Genomic DNA, 15,302 nt, shown 5'->3' on the forward strand with positions numbered 1-15,302 from the left:
CCAAGTGCCCATCAGTAGATGAGTGGGTAAAAAAGCTGTGGTACATGTACACCATGGAATACTAAGGCAGCAGTAAAAAAGAAGGATCTCTTACCCTTTGAGACAGCATGGAGGGGCTTGGAGAGTATCATGCTAGTGAAATAACTCAGTCAGAGAAAGACAAGTATCACATGATCTCATGCATATGTGGCGTCTAAGTAACAAAATGAACTGATGAATGAAGTGGATCCAGAGACATGGAACAGAGTGCAGAATTTCAGAGGGAAGGTGTGGGAGGGTGGGTGGATGGGAAGCAATTAACCAAGGACCTTGTATGCATAAATGCATGGCCCATGGACACAGAGGGCCTGGGGTGGAGGGCAAGGGTGGCTGGAGAGGGATCAATGGGGGGGGGGGGGGGGCGGGGAGGGGAGGACCATATGTAATACTTTCAACAATAAGGAATTATTTTTTAAAAAAAACTTCGATCAGCATGAATGTGCAACAGGAAAATAAATTACGTTCTAGTAATAAGAAAATTTAAAAAATAATCCCTTTGGTGCCTGTCTTTCGATGAGTAAAGCCAGACGCACTGAAATCTGACCTCATCCCCCAGGTGTGGAGGTGAGATGGCACCCTCTTTTTGCCCAGAGTCTTGGTCCTGCCATGGAGGCGGGATTTGCCATCAGGTACAGCCCAGGCTCCCAGAAATGGGGAGCCTGCCTTTGGCCTGCATCTTTGTAGAGCGCCTTACAGCCTCCATCCCAGTGAGCGCACAAAGCAGCTGACGACATAGCCTCCACCTCGCATGGAATTAGCTCGGTTTTAATTTAGTCCAGCTCTTCACTGAATGTGTAGCGCGGTCAGACTCAGTTCTGAAGTTGGGGCGGGGGTGGAGGCGGGGGGGGGGGGGGGGGGGAGATGAGGGCGTGTGGGTGAATAGGGAGAACTGTTGACACCAGGTCATAGCAGTGACCTTTCCAGGCTCCCGCCCTCATTTAGAAAGTCGACAGATTGGGGGGTGGGGAGGGGGGCGGTGGGTTCCCCCGTACCAGCTCTACCTTTGGGAGCGCCCCGTGGGGTCCACATCCTCTTCCTGGGACCTCCAGCCATGGGTTCACTCCCACGAATATCTCAAGCCCGACTCCTTCCCCGCAGCGCCCCGCCCGCCCTGAGCCCCTAGGCCCCCTCTCAGAAGCCCGGACTTCCTGCAGACACCCCTAAGCGTCCCGCCTCCCCCTCTCTGGCTGCCCTGCCTCCCACTGTACCCTGCCCACCTCGCGGCCTGGGCGTGGCTGGCACCCGTCTCCCCTGGGCCCACCTGCACCCGTCCAGAGTGGCATCAGCGCCGCGCGTGGAAGGAGCCGGTGCTGCAGAGGCTCAGGTCGCCGTGGGGGCTCAGGTGTGGCCCCCCTGAACCCTCAGCGGGCTTCCTCCTCCCGCTCTAGACCGGGAACTCACAGCAGGGGAGCCGGTCCCCCGCCCGCGCACCGGGAACTTGGAGGGAGCAGGTTTCGGGGTCCCGGAGCCCAGCCCTATCCGCTCCCGGGGGAAGCTGAGGCTGAAGTGAGAGCGCAGAGCGCAGAGGAGATGAGAGACTGAGCGGGTGGGAGGATGAGTGGGTGGATGGAGGGATGGATGGGTGGGTGGAGGAGGGTGGATGGAGGAGGGATGGCAGCTGAGGTTGCCCCTGGCCCCTCGGTACTAAAACAGACGCCAAGCCACGCAGGGGCAACGCAGGAAGGGGTGACTCCGCGCGCGTCCGGGCGTCCCCTCCAGGTTGGAGCCGCAGGAGGGCGGGGCGGGGCGGGGGCGGGGGCGGGGCGGGGCCGCCGGGCGGGCGGGGTCCGGGGTCCAGGGCAGCCGCGCTGGGGACCAGCGCTCGGAGGCTCCCAGCGCTCGCTGCGCCCGCCGCCCGCCGCCATGCCCTCCTACACGGTCACCGTGGCCACCGGCAGCCAGTGGTTCGCTGGCACCGACGACTACATCTACCTCAGCCTCGTGGGCACCGCGGGCTGCAGCGAGAGGCACCTGCTGGACAAGGCTTTCTACAACGACTTCGAGCGCGGCGCGGTGAGGGGGCGGCGGGCGGGGGCGTCTTGGGCTGTGGGGTGGGGAGGGGAGGGGAGGGGGCCGGAAGAAGGACCCCGGGGCCCTCGGAGCAGCCTGCCGGCTGGGCGGTCCAGCCACCCGTCTGGGAGCCTGGGCCCGTGGAAGCGCGTCCGGGCCGTCGGGGCGGCGGGGACCTTGGTCAGGGTCTGGTCCAGGGCGAGGCTCTGCTCCCCCGGGCGCGGGAGGGTCAAGGTTTGCTCTCCTTTCACATCGGAGGCCGAGGCTCTGAGAGGCCCCTTCACTGGGCTCCCTCCAGGGGTGAGGGGGAAGGGGTCTGGTCAGGAACCCCCCTACACACACACACCCCGCCCCGCGAGTCCTCGCCCTGCGGTGGAGCCAGAGGGCACCCGGAGCAGCCTCCAGCTGTGAGTAGCGCAGGTCGGGGGTCCAGGGACCTGAGTTCCATCCGGGCCTGAGCACTAGCTCACTCTGCCCCCCCCCCCCCCCCGCTCTGGGCCTTGGTTTCCCCAAATGTACTCGCAGATGTCTCCACACTGAGCAGCTGCCGTTTCAGGACGGGTCCCAGAGGTATTTAGAAGGAACCCCGGAACCCGGGAGGAGAAGCCTTGCAAGGCAGCAGGGTGTGCACCAGGGGGCGTCCACCCAGTGTGAGGGCTGGGGGCGCGGGGAGGACTCCCCTCTCCCCTCCTCGCTGGAGGCCCCGGAGCTGGAGGAGTTCAGGAAGCGAAGGGAACTGGTGTTCACGACACCCCAGTCTGTGGGCCAGGTGCTGTGTGACGGGGCAGAGGCGGCCTCACTGGGAAGCGGGCTCCGGCATGAGCTCCAGCCAGGAGCGTGCGGCCAGGTCCTCCCGCGGTGCCTTCGGGTGCGCCCAGCCCGGGGCCAGCGCATGGGCAGTGCTCGGCCAAGGGCTGCTGTGGCCGCCCCGGAGGCTGCGAGGCCCACGGAATACTGTTCCCTCCGCCACCCCAGCTCCTGAACGGGCCCAGCACATGTAGACTTCACAGAGCGTCTTCTCGCCACCTCGTGCATTATAAGGTCGAACCATATACAATTGCTCAGAGTCCATTAGGTTTGACAGACAAAACGGCAGTTTCATGCGGCTCAGCCAAATACTTGCGGCTACATCGGTGAAGTGTGCTTTAGGTCTGCAGGGTCCACCCTTTTCCAGGCCCAAATTCAGATGGGCTAGGTTGCTGCTCGGAGCCTTAGACCCGAGCTATAGGCTGACCGGGCACTTAGCCAAGTTCAGCATACAGGGTGGGCAAATGTAGGTTTACAGTTGTGAGTACACAAAACACAGTTTATTCTTGTATTATTATTTATTCTTGTATTATTTCCTTTTACTGTTTGTTTATTTTGTTAATCCTCACCCGAGGATATTTTTCCCATCAAGTGGAAGGGAGAGGTAGGGGTGGGGGGTGGGGGGAGGGAGAGAAACATCCATGTGAGAGACACATGGATTGGTTGCCTCTTGAACACACCCCACCTGGGGCCAGGGATCTAACCTGCAACCCAGGTATGTACCCTTGACTGGGAATCAAACCCATGACCCTTCTATGAGCAGGCTGATGCTCTAACCACTGACCTACCGGCCAGGGCTGTATTGTTTCCCATAGGAACAGCTGTCAGCCTACTTTTGCCCACCCTGGATTGGTGGGGCTTGAGCTCCCTTCACGGAGAGATAGGTGTTGAGTGTAAGGACCACCTCCTGGTGCCGGGTGCCCAGCCAGGGAACTGGCCTGAGAACAGGAGGGCTAACTAGCCATCCATGTGAGACCATGGCACCTCGGTCATTTCTGAAGCACCTTCGTTTACGTGTCATTTATGGGTTCCCCACACCTCGGGGAGGAGAACAGGGTGCGGACTGCTTCCCCGTTATCAGTGGGCCGCCGTGGGCCCTGTCCTCCCGCACACGGCCCACAGCAGAGTCCTCACTGGGCAGCACCGGGTACCCCGTGTGGCTTCTCCCCAGAAGACAGTGGTGTGACCCAAACAGGCTGTTGGCAGAGGGGCGCAGCACCGTTCTGTTCCTTACCCCCTCCCTCTCTTCTGTCTTCCTACCCCCGAGAATTCATTTAAATGCCCTTGTGATTCAACACCTCAGCCCGTGTCTCAGAAGCAAATTTCAGGAGCGATTTGCATTCCCATTTCCATTGGGGTGAGAGAGGGCAAGTCAGGGTGGGTGCTCCGTGCAGGGGAACCAGCTGGCTCGGAAAGGCTCTCTGATAAAAATCAGCTTTTGAGAAAGTTCCTGTTGATGCAAAGTTACTCCACACTGTCTTGCACAGCCCAGAGTGACTTCCCCATTCTCCGGCCAATATCTCTTTAAGGACAATCTGTCCCTTTGGGGTAAAGGTGAAAGAAAAAATTAGAGGAAATACTTGCTGAGAAGATAAAGGTACCCATTTCACTCGAAAAGTGTTACAATCTTGATGGGTAATAACAGTGGCAGTAAAGACTATTTCCAGGCAACCAGTCAGTCATTTCTAGGTCATCGTCAGGTCAACACCCCAACCCACCCTTGCACAATTCAGTCAGATAGCGGAGAGGACTGGGTTTTTTTCTAGATAAATTGAGTCACAGATCTCTGGCTGTTCTCCCCAGCATCCTGCACAGTGGTGTAGGCAGGACTGGGAGCTGGAGTCCTTCGCAGGTCAGATTCTCCTGGAAACCGTCCCCCTCCATCGGCCCCTCCGTGTCTGCTGGGGACAGCCCAACTGCAGACCTGAGAGCCCAGAGACTAGCCCAAGTCTGGGCCAACTTAACCAACTGGTGTGTTTCTTTCACTCTGTGGATTGAAAGTAATCCAGGTAAAGTGGTGTGACTGTAACAGATAGAACATTTCTGGGAAATCTTCCTTCCCCATTTTCATTCCGTGGCAGCACTTTTAGGAAAGCTAAGTGCAATAAGTTAGCCTGGAATATATTCAGGGAGTATAAGCAATTTTTACAATTATATATTTTTAGTGAATATTCTTATAATATATTCATGAGAAATACACTCTAGAACACCTCATTCTCAGAATATATTAGTGAAGAATAAATATTTCCTTTTGATCCTCAATCTCTATCCCCCAGTCTTTCTTCTCTGTCCCCTCTCTTCCCTACATCTGCCTCGGCTTCTTGCTTTCCTTTATTCCTCTATTCCCCACCACCCCTCAACCCCGCCCCTCCCAATTTCTCTCTTCTCTGTTCCAATTTCTCCTTCCATTCTGGCTCCCATTTTCCTCCTGCTCACTCATTCTCCCCCTTCCAGCCCCCTATCATCTTCTCTCTACGCAGTCTCTCCCTTGTCCACCCCTTAAATCGCCCTCTCTCTCTGCTCTACAGCCTCTTCCTCCCCACTCCCAGCCCCCACCAGCCCCCAAAATTGGGCACCCCAGGCTGGCTGTGTGATGGCCCTTCCCTGCCCTTGCTCCGGCAGAGATCTCTGTCGCAGCAACAGCAGGGATCTGGGCAGAGAAAATGAAAGCCTCCTTAAAATGCGGATACAAAAATCAGATGAAAACTGGCCAGCCGACACTTAGCTGAAATGTTTAAAAGAGAGTTTAGCACCACCAGTGAAATCAGCACAGTGGTCCTTCCACAAACTGCGGCTGGTGAAGGGCATGCCTCTTGGCTCCATGGCTCCCTCCAGCATCTGCTGCAGCTCCTGTCCCCTCTGCTCAGGGAGCTCCAGGCTCCAGCCACCTCCTGCCTGAGGATCTTGCCCTCTCCTTTCCTGTAATGGAAAGGCCCTGCCCATCCCGCTCCTCCCACTCACCTCCCCTCTGAAATCTTACTAAGTCCCAAGAGCTGCCTCAAATGCCATCTCGTAGGAAGCTATTCCATGCCCTCCACCCCACCCCCCACTGCCTCTGCACACTGCATCGAGGGGGTGCGCCAGGGCTCAGAGCCAGGTCACTGGCTCCCAGTCCGGGACTTTTCCCACCACGTGGCCACAGGGAACAGTGGAGGACTGGACCGGCCACCACACAGGTGCGGACTGCAGTCATGGGGCCACAATTACGCCAAGGCTGGCAGCTGCCTGACTTCTGGGAGCCTGTTTCCTTCTGAAAAGTGGGAACCATCCACGCAGTCACGCACATGCTTTGCATTTGTTGAGGGTTGGGTATGGGGAGCCACTGCTGATAGTGTCTGCTGTGCTGAATGGACATGAGAATTCAATGTGTCAGGACAAACAGACAGCAGAGCAGCCACCTGGCGCTGGCCCCGCAGAGGAGGGAGTAATGTGGGGTCTTCCTAAGACTCGACTTGCGTTTGATGCTTGGGACCCTGCGGTCTCCTGGGAGCCTGTCTCTGTCCTTTGTGACTGTCCAGTAGTGGCTCCCGAGGGTGCCAACGCCACAGTAGCCAGACTTCATGCCTAAAAGACTTGCTGACTTGCGGGGGCTGAACTCCTCAGATGCTTGCTTGCCTCCTGAGCACTGAGTTGGAAGCCGGGGCCAGCCAGCGAGCAGCCAGACTGGCAGGCGTATTCCTCTAACCCCGCCACGGCCCTGTCAGGCGGCATATGGGGCCCCTGCCGTTCGCTCAGTCTGTTTATCCTGGGTGAGACTCCGAAGCCCTCTGCCAGGCCTACAGGGGCGGGCGGCAGGGGAACCTGGAGGGCCCCTCCTCCTGTGACCCCACCACAGGCTTGTTGAAGGTGGCCCTGCTCTTCCAGCCTGCAGGAAAGCTGCCCCTCCTCTCCTTGTCCGTCACCACCCAGCCGGACCGCTGGCCTTGCTTCTGAGAGCCGCCCAGTCCCAGAGGCCGCGAGCCCCCACTGTCCTTCCCAGTCCCAGGCGCTGAGCTCCTCCCTCCCAGGAGAGTGTCCACCAGGATGCTCCTGCATCTGCTCCTTGGGAATGGCTGTCCTCTCCCCTGAGCCCCAGCCTTCCTGCGTCAACCCCAGGACACTTCAGCCCCTCCAGCCCCTGGAGCCACAGGAAAGCCACTTCCTCTGGAGCCGCCACCCTGCCCAGACCCAGGCCAAGACCACAAGGAAGTGTCATCTCACACACACACCTGGCGCCTCGTCCTCGGGGCCCAGGCCAAGACCGCAGGGCACAGGGAGGAAGCTTCTGCTTTCTAACCACAGCGTCTGGCACCTGCAGCCGCCACAGCTTGGGAGCTGCTCACTGTGCCCAAAGCCCAGAGGTCTCTGACGACACCCAACTTCTCGTTTTACTGACAAAGTCCCTCTGGGTGCTGCCGGAGGAGAGGAGTAAGGCGCCTGGGGGCGCATGCACCCGAACAGCGTGCCCTCCACTGGCCCGACTGGCATGCTGAGAGCTCTAGGCTCTGCCGCCGAGGGAAAGCTCAGGGTTGGTGGAATCTGGTTTAGCAAGTGCCCGAGGAAGGCCTGCGTCCAGGCTTCCCACAGCCGCTGCCTTTGCCCTTCCCTCCCGCAGCCTCCAGCACCGCAGACCCGCAGGTGGTCCCACTGCCCCGCAGGTCAGGGCGCCGCCAGAGGGCAGGCACCTGCAGACACCTGGGCACGTGACCACAGGGTGACACCCAGGCTCCACGACCTCAGAGATCTAACCTGCCCTTTCTCCTTCGCAGGTCGATTCTTACGATGTGACGGTGGATGAGGAGCTGGGCGAGATCCAGCTGATCAAAATCGAGAAGCGCAAGTACTGGCTGCACGACGACTGGTACCTGAAGTACGTCACGCTGAAGACGCCCTCCGGGGACTACATCGAGTTCCCCTGCTACCGCTGGCTCACCGGGGACGGCGAGGTGGTGCTCAGAGACGGGCGAGGTGAGCAGCGAGGCCGGCGCCCCGAGCTTCCCAAGGACGGGGCTTGCAGACCCCTTCCCAGCGAGCTGTGTCCACAGGAGTAATAACCAGCGGCCCCTCGCGGGGCTGCTCTGTGCCTCGAAGCACCTGCAGGAGGCGTGAACTTCCTCCCCTAACAGACCCGGCGCCTAGGGTGGAGCCCGCGGCCCCAGGCGCAGGCCAGCCATGGGGTCCCTGAGCTATAGTTCTCCAAGGGGTGACTAGGCTCCCCAGTAACAAGTGCCCCTGGGGGTACCCCTAACTGGACAGTTCTCCAGATGCATCACTTTGCAGATCGCAGCGACACCCAGGCCCACACTGCCCTGTGTGACGTCACAGCAGGGCCCCACCCGGAGGCTGTGTGCAGGCTGGGTCTGCAGTCACCAGCTGTTAAAGGTGAAGTCCCACTTTTTACTGAAAGAGAAAAGAACCTAAAATCTGCCCTCTGAAGCAGGCCCTCACCTGTGCAGGCCCAGCCTGGCGCTGCCTCAGCAGGCCATTCTGCACAGGAGGCACAGGGCTGGCCCATGCGCAGGAAGCACCCACAGAGGGCAGCCCCGCCGCCAGCTCTCTGCACACCAGCCTCTTAGCCTGCGAGAGCGCCATCCGGGCCTCGGCAGGTTCCTACCTTACTTCAAGCCGTGGCCCTTCGGTTTGCTCACACTAAACCTGGAACAATAAGTGTTCAGGCGCCGTGCATCCCCCAGAAGAGGAGGGGCCGCTGCCTCTGTCCCTGGCGCCCTTTAGCATTCCTAGTACAATGGCTTCCAATCGCTGGCTCATTTGCTCTTCACGGAAGTCACACGGAGTAGATAAAACAGCGTGATTACTGGCCCCTCCTTAGCTAAGAAAACCAAGATGAAGGAGGAAAAGGCCCCTCTACCCAGTGATTTTAAACGACCAGGCACACCCCGTTGTTTCTGACACGGGTTTAACTTAGGAAGCCAAATTCCAAGACAATGTCTGAACAGAAGGACTGGAGCTAGAAGGAGTTTTGTCCCCTGACCTCAGGAAGAGATCGCAGCCTTTGCTCTGGGGGTGGCCATGTGGCGGGAGTGTGGGTAGCACTGTGGGGCCATCGCACGTGGGAGTTCGGAGACTGGGAGCAGGCCTAGCTTTCAGAGCAGCAGGCCAGGAAAATTCTGTGGCTGCTGCATCTGGTAATAAAGTCAGGGCATGCCTTTGGCTTATTTTTTATCTTTGTTTTTATTAGTTAATTTATATTGTATTTTACAAAAATATCAGCCTGTGATGGAATGGAAGTTTTGAAAGTCTGGAACCCCTGACACTCAGGAACGCCGTGACTGTGCCCACTGCCCTCACCTGAAATAACAGTAACAGGGCACTCGCCCTCTGGCCTCTGCCCCTCTGTGTCCCCTGCCCCTGCCCCGAGCGCCTGCCCACTCCTGAGAGATGAGAGACTTAGCAGCCAGGCTCAGAGGGAGGAGGAGGAGGCTCAGGTCCATTGGGATTATAAGGACGATGGCCATTGTTCCCATTTCCTGGGCAGTTCCTGGGTGCCGAGCACTGTGTGGGGGCTTTGCTACACTCTCTCACTATATCCCACCATGACCTGAAGTAGGCACTTTATCTCCAGTTCCCTGTAAGGAAGCCAAGGCAACTGGTGCAGGTGTGTCCCTTCTAAAGCCCACACTCTAGGACACCACATACTGCTTCAGACTTCGGCTCCAGTCTCAGTCCTCTGAGCAGGCAGCACGGGGAATGGATAGTGTCGGCATCTGTATGTTGGCTCTTAAGTCACACGTTTGTGCAGGAGGCAGCCAATTGGGCTTTGAAACACGAGAGCCACGGGCAGCTGCTGCTATAGGGCCGCAGGGGGGCCGCAGCCAGCTGTCCTGGCCGCTCTGCACGGGAGCTGCAGGGAATGGGAGCGGGCGGTTCTGAGTGGTTTGAAGAAACCCAACGAGGGACACGAAGAGGAGAGGCAGCCAGCTCTCCCCAGCGCCAGGACTCCTGCAGAGCAATGTCCTGCGGGCGAGTGGAAGGTAGAGCCTCCAGGTGGAAACCCACAGGTGGCCAGACTTGGGCACACACAGTCCCTGAGGAGGGGACAGAGAGTCACTGCCTGTCCCCGAAAAGCCCCCTAGGAAGCAAGCCTGGCTCGTGCACCGGGAGGGACCCGCAGGCCCTGGTGCAGGCTGCCAGCTGCTGAGCGAGCAGCAGGAGACACTGGAGTTGTCTTTTGGAAAAGGAGTGACTAGAAGCATGGGATTTGAGTCTTGGGTTGCAAACCTACTAATTAGGTATGTGACCTTGAGTAAAGTTCAAGGGCAAAACTCTTCAACCTGCCTGAGTCCCATTTAATAAAACGGGCGTGTTCTGAGGCTTCAGTGAGATGATCCATGTGAAGCAGGGGCGGGGAGTCTGAGGGAAACCCTGGTGCCGGCCGTAATGTCATTCTTCCTTAGGCTCTTCTCACACGTGTCCTTTCCTCACAGCAAAGCTGTCCCGTGATGACCAAATTCACATTCTCAAGCAGCACAGACGCCAAGAACTGGATACACGGCAGAAACAGTACAGGTGAGTGATGACATCAGGCCGAATGGCATGGGACCCCCGGTTTCCTCTGTCTCGGGGCCGTGGTATGAGATGATCCCTGCCCACAGCTTATGGCCCATCACTGCTGGTAAGTGATGACCAAGGCACCAGCCACCTGTGGTCCCCAAGCTCCCCCTAACCACCACTCCTAGCAGAGATGGTGAAGAGAATTATGGGGGAAAGGAAACATATGTAATACTTTAATCAATAATAATAATAATAATAAAACCTTGGGATCAACCATACTGGCATTTAGGAGCAATGGGCAGCAACAGCTTGAATTTATCTTGATGTTCCCTCACCTCCAGTTGTAAGAATTACCCCTCACTTTTTATGTCTTCTGATAATAATCTATACTAATCAAAGGGTAATATGCTAATTAGACTGGGTCAACTGGACATCTTCCCTTCATCCTTCCGGACAAAGCCACAGTGGCAGGGGCCAAGGCAGAGGCGGTTAGGGGTGATCAGGCCAGCAGGGAAGCAGTTAGGGGCGATCAGGCAGGCATGCAGGTGAGCGGTTAGGAGCCAGCAGTCCCAGATTGCAAGAGAGATGTCTGAGGGGTCCCAGATTGGAGAGGGTGTAGGCCTGACTGAGGGACTCTCCCCACCCCCATGATGTGCACGAATTTTGTGCACCAGGCCTCTAGTTTGATTATAAAAGTGGTACAAAACAAAATTGGCAAATCTCTAGCTAAAGATTAAGAAAAAAGAGAGGCCACAAATTATTAAAATTAGAAGAGAGGAAGCATCAATACCAACTCATAGAAATTAAAATGACTACAACTGTATGAACAACTGTATGAACATATGAACAACTGTATACCTACCCATCAGATAACTGAGATGAAATGGACAAATTCACAGAAAGACAGAAACTGCCAAACTGACACAATATGAAATAATCTTAATAGAACAATTATAAGCAAAGAGATTGAAGTATTAAATTTAAAACCTCCCACAAATAAAAACTCAGGCCCACATGGCTTCACTGATGAATTCTATCAAGCATATAAAAAATTAGTACCAATCTTACATAAACTCTTCCAGAAAATAGAAGAGGGAACAAGTCTTAACTCACTGTATGAGACAAGTATTATACCAAAACCAAAGACATCGCAAAAAAAGAAAACTATATACCAAGATCTCTTATGAATACAGATGCCAAGATTTTCACTAAACTCTAGCAAACCAAACCCTGTGGCACATAAAAGGCATTCTATGGTCAGGTAGGATTTATCTCAAATATGCAAGGTTGGTTTAAACATCCAAATAGAGTAAACAACTAAAAAACACGATCATCTCAATATTCACACAAGAAAGCAGGATACAAGATTATATACAAATTTCAATTGTTTATCTATATGCTAGCAACCAACAATCTGAAAATAAAAATAAGAAAACAATTCAATTTACAATAGCATCAAAAGGAATAAAATATTTATAACTAAATTTAACAAAAGTCAAGAAAACTACAAAATATTGTTGAAGATAATTAAAGACACAGACATTAGTGTGGTGAAGATTTGAGGCAGGGGGACAGATGAAGGGTGTCAATGAGGGAAAAAAAGGAAACATCTGTAATACTTTCAACAATAAAGATAAATTTTTTTTAAAAATATTAATGAGTAACAGTGAAAGACCTAAATTTTGTTAATGAATAAAATGATTCGTGTATCAAAAAGAAGATCTAAAAAAGGTGAAAGAAATCTCATGCTCATGGATCAGAGGACTTAATATTGTTTAATCGGCAGTACGCCCAAAGTGATATAACACAATCCCTATCACAATCCCAGCTGACTTTTTTGCAGATATTGACAAGCAGATCCTAAAATTCATATTGAAATGCAAGGAACCCAGAATAGTCAAAACAATCTAAAAAAAGAAAACAAAGTTGAAGGACTCATATTTCTCAATATCAAAATTGCTACACTGCTGCTGTAATCAAGGCAGTTGGTCAATGAAATAGAATTGGGAGTTCAGGAACAAACCCTTACATTTATGTCAATTAATTTTCAACAGAGGTAGCAAGACAACTCAGTGGAGGAAAAATGCTCTTTTCAATAAATTGAGCAAGTGAATAACCACATGTAAAAGAATGAACTTGGACCTTACCTCACACCACATACATAAATTAACTTAAAATGGATCAAATACCTAAATGTAAGAGCTAAAACTATAAAAGTTTGAAGAAAACATGGGTAAACCTTCATGACCTTGGATTTCACAAAGAATTTTCGATTATAGTTGACATTCAATATTATTTTATATTAGTTTCAGGGGTACAGCATAGTGGGTAGACATTTATATAACTTATGAAGTAATCCTCCCAATAAGTCTAGTACCCACCAGGCACCATGCATAGCTATTACAACATTATTGACCATATTCCCTGTGCTGTACTTTACATCCTCGTGACTGTTTTGTACCCACCAATTTGTGGGTACAATCCCTTCCTCTTTTTCACCCAGCCCCACTACCCCCTCTCATCTAGCAACCATCAATTTGTTCTCTATAGCTATAAGTCTGTTTCTGTTTTACTTGTTTGTTTACTTTGTTCTTTAGATTCCACATATAAGTGAAATAATAGGGCATTTTTCTCTCTATGTCTAACTTATTTCTCTTAGCACAATACCCTCTAGATCCATTCATATTGTTGCAAATGGTAAGATGTCATTCTTTTTTAAGGCCAAGTAATATTCCTTGTATATAGGTACCACATCTTCTTTATCCAGTCATCTATTCATAGGCACTTAGGTTGCTTCCATATCTTGGCTATTGTAAATAACACTGCAATGAACATAGGGGTGCATACATCTTTTCAAATTAGTGTTTTGGATAGTTACCCAGCAGTGGAATTCCTGGGAGAATCCTCAAAAAATTAAAAATAGAATTACCATGTGGCAAAGGGGTTTTAGATGTAACAAAAGCATAAGCTAAAAAGAAAAAAGATAAATTGACATCCTCAAGTTTTAAAACTTTTATGCTTCAAAGGATACCCTCAAGAAAATGAAAAGATAACCCACAGAATGGGATACAGTAACATGTGTTAGCAAGGATGTGGAGAAATAAGAGTCTCATATACTACTGGTGGGGATGTAAAATGGTGCAATTCCACACCTAAGCACATACCCAAGAAAAATGAAAACATACGTCCACAGAAAAACTTGTATATGAATGTTTATAGCAGCATTGTCCACAGTAGCCAAAAGGTGAATTCAACCCAAATGTTCACTAACTGATGAATGTAGGTAGTATATCTATGTAATGGGATATAGTTCAGCCATAAAAGGGAATGAATACATTGACCATTCTCCAAAGAAAATGTAAGAGTGGTCAATAAGCACATGGGAGGATGCTCAACCCTGTTGGTTGTCATGAAATACCACTTCACGTGCACTAGGATGGCTAGAACAAAAAAGGCAGATAATGGCAAGTGCTGCCAAGGATGTGGAGAAACTCATACATGGCTGGTAGAATGTAAAATGATGCAGCCACTTTGGAAACTAGTTTGGCAGTCCCCCCAAATCTTAAACAGAGTTACCATATGACCTAGGAATTCTGTTCCTAGGTAACTACACAGAGTAATGAAAACATATTTCTACACATAAAATTTGTACAAAGTATTCATAGCAATATATTCATAATTACCCCAAAGTGGAAACAACCTAAATTCCATTAGCTGATGAATGGATAAACAACATGTGGTCCATTCATGCAATGGAATATTATTTAGAGTTTAAAAATAATGTATTATCTACTTAAATAAAAACCATGGGTGGTGTTCATCATGACCATCAGAATCTCAACCAAGTGAAAGGAAGTCAGTCCTGCAGGGGTTGTCTTGGCAACGGCTGCACCCTTCCCCGAGTTGTTTCCGGTGAAGGTGGGGTTTGAGGCAAGAACCCGCCCTCAGAGCTTGGACCCACTGAATCCTGGGTCGCTTTGCCAAGGGCTGCGCCCTCCCCAGCTGTTTCCCGTGTGGCCTGAGGGAAGAACCCACCCTCAGAGCACCAGGAGCGCCCAGCAGCAGTCAGTCCTGGGTTGCTGAGGTGGAGGCCACGGCATGGTAGAACTCTGGGTCTGGCCCAACAGGGGGCATGGCCGACCTTCAAACCAGACCCTCACAGTAGAAAGGAGGGAGCCCCATTCCTCACGGAATCCGCTGTTGGATAGCTTGCTGTCACTGGCCTGCCAGCCAGGAACCCCATTCACCTGCACCCCAGACCCTTACAGGAGGGAGGAGGGAGCCCCTTTCCTCACAGAATCGACAGGTGGCCAGTTTGCTAACTAATTCCCTTTTTTAAAAAATATATTTTATTGATTTTTTACAGAGAGGAAGGGAGAGGGATAGAGAGTTAGAAACATCGATGAGAGAGAAACATCGATCAGCTGCCTCCTGCACACTCCCCACTGGGGATGTGCCCACAACCAAGGTACATGCCCTTGACCAGAATCGAACCCGGGACCCTTGAGTCCGCAGGCCGACGCTCTATCCACTGAGCCAAACCAGTTAGGGCAATTAATTCCCTTTCAATGTGCATGAATTTCGTGCACCGGGCTACTAGTGGTTATATACTTAACCATGCATGAACCTCAACAACATTCTTCTAAATGAAAAAGTCATTTACATAAGACCACATATTGCCTAAATCTGCTTATATGAAATGTCCAAATAGCCAAATTTCTGGACACAGATGAATAGATTAGTGGTTCCCTAGGGCTGGAAGTTGGAGATAGGGGATGGGGAATGACTGTCAATGGGTACAAGGTTTCTGTTTGAGATGAAAATATTCCAAAATTAGATTCTGGTGATGGATGCGCAACTCTGTAGATATACTAAAAACCTCTTAATTGGATAATTTTAAGGCATGAATTTTATGGTATGTAAATTATTTCCCAATAAATCTGCTTTAAAATCAT

At 52.2% G+C, this 15,302-nt stretch overlaps 1 protein-coding gene across 1 annotated transcript in view; it reads left to right on the top strand.

Moving 5' to 3' along the window:
- Nucleotides 1-1,902: 1,902 nt before the first annotated feature.
- ALOX5 (arachidonate 5-lipoxygenase) overlaps nt 1,903-15,302 on the top strand; it is a 47,507-nt gene continuing 34,107 nt past the window's right edge. Inside the window, exons 1-3 of the mRNA XM_070433156.1 lie at nt 1,903-2,052; nt 7,605-7,803; nt 10,281-10,362. Coding sequence (XP_070289257.1) covers nt 1,903-2,052; nt 7,605-7,803; nt 10,281-10,362 — 431 coding nt within the window. The remainder of the gene's footprint in view (nt 2,053-7,604; nt 7,804-10,280; nt 10,363-15,302) is intronic.

The sequence above is a fragment of the Myotis yumanensis genome, unplaced genomic scaffold, assembly GCF_028538775.1.
Source record: "Myotis yumanensis isolate MYYU_CA2020_CCGP unplaced genomic scaffold, mMyoYum1.0.hap1 SCAF_13, whole genome shotgun sequence".
Lineage (NCBI taxonomy): Eukaryota > Metazoa > Chordata > Mammalia > Chiroptera > Vespertilionidae > Myotis > Myotis yumanensis.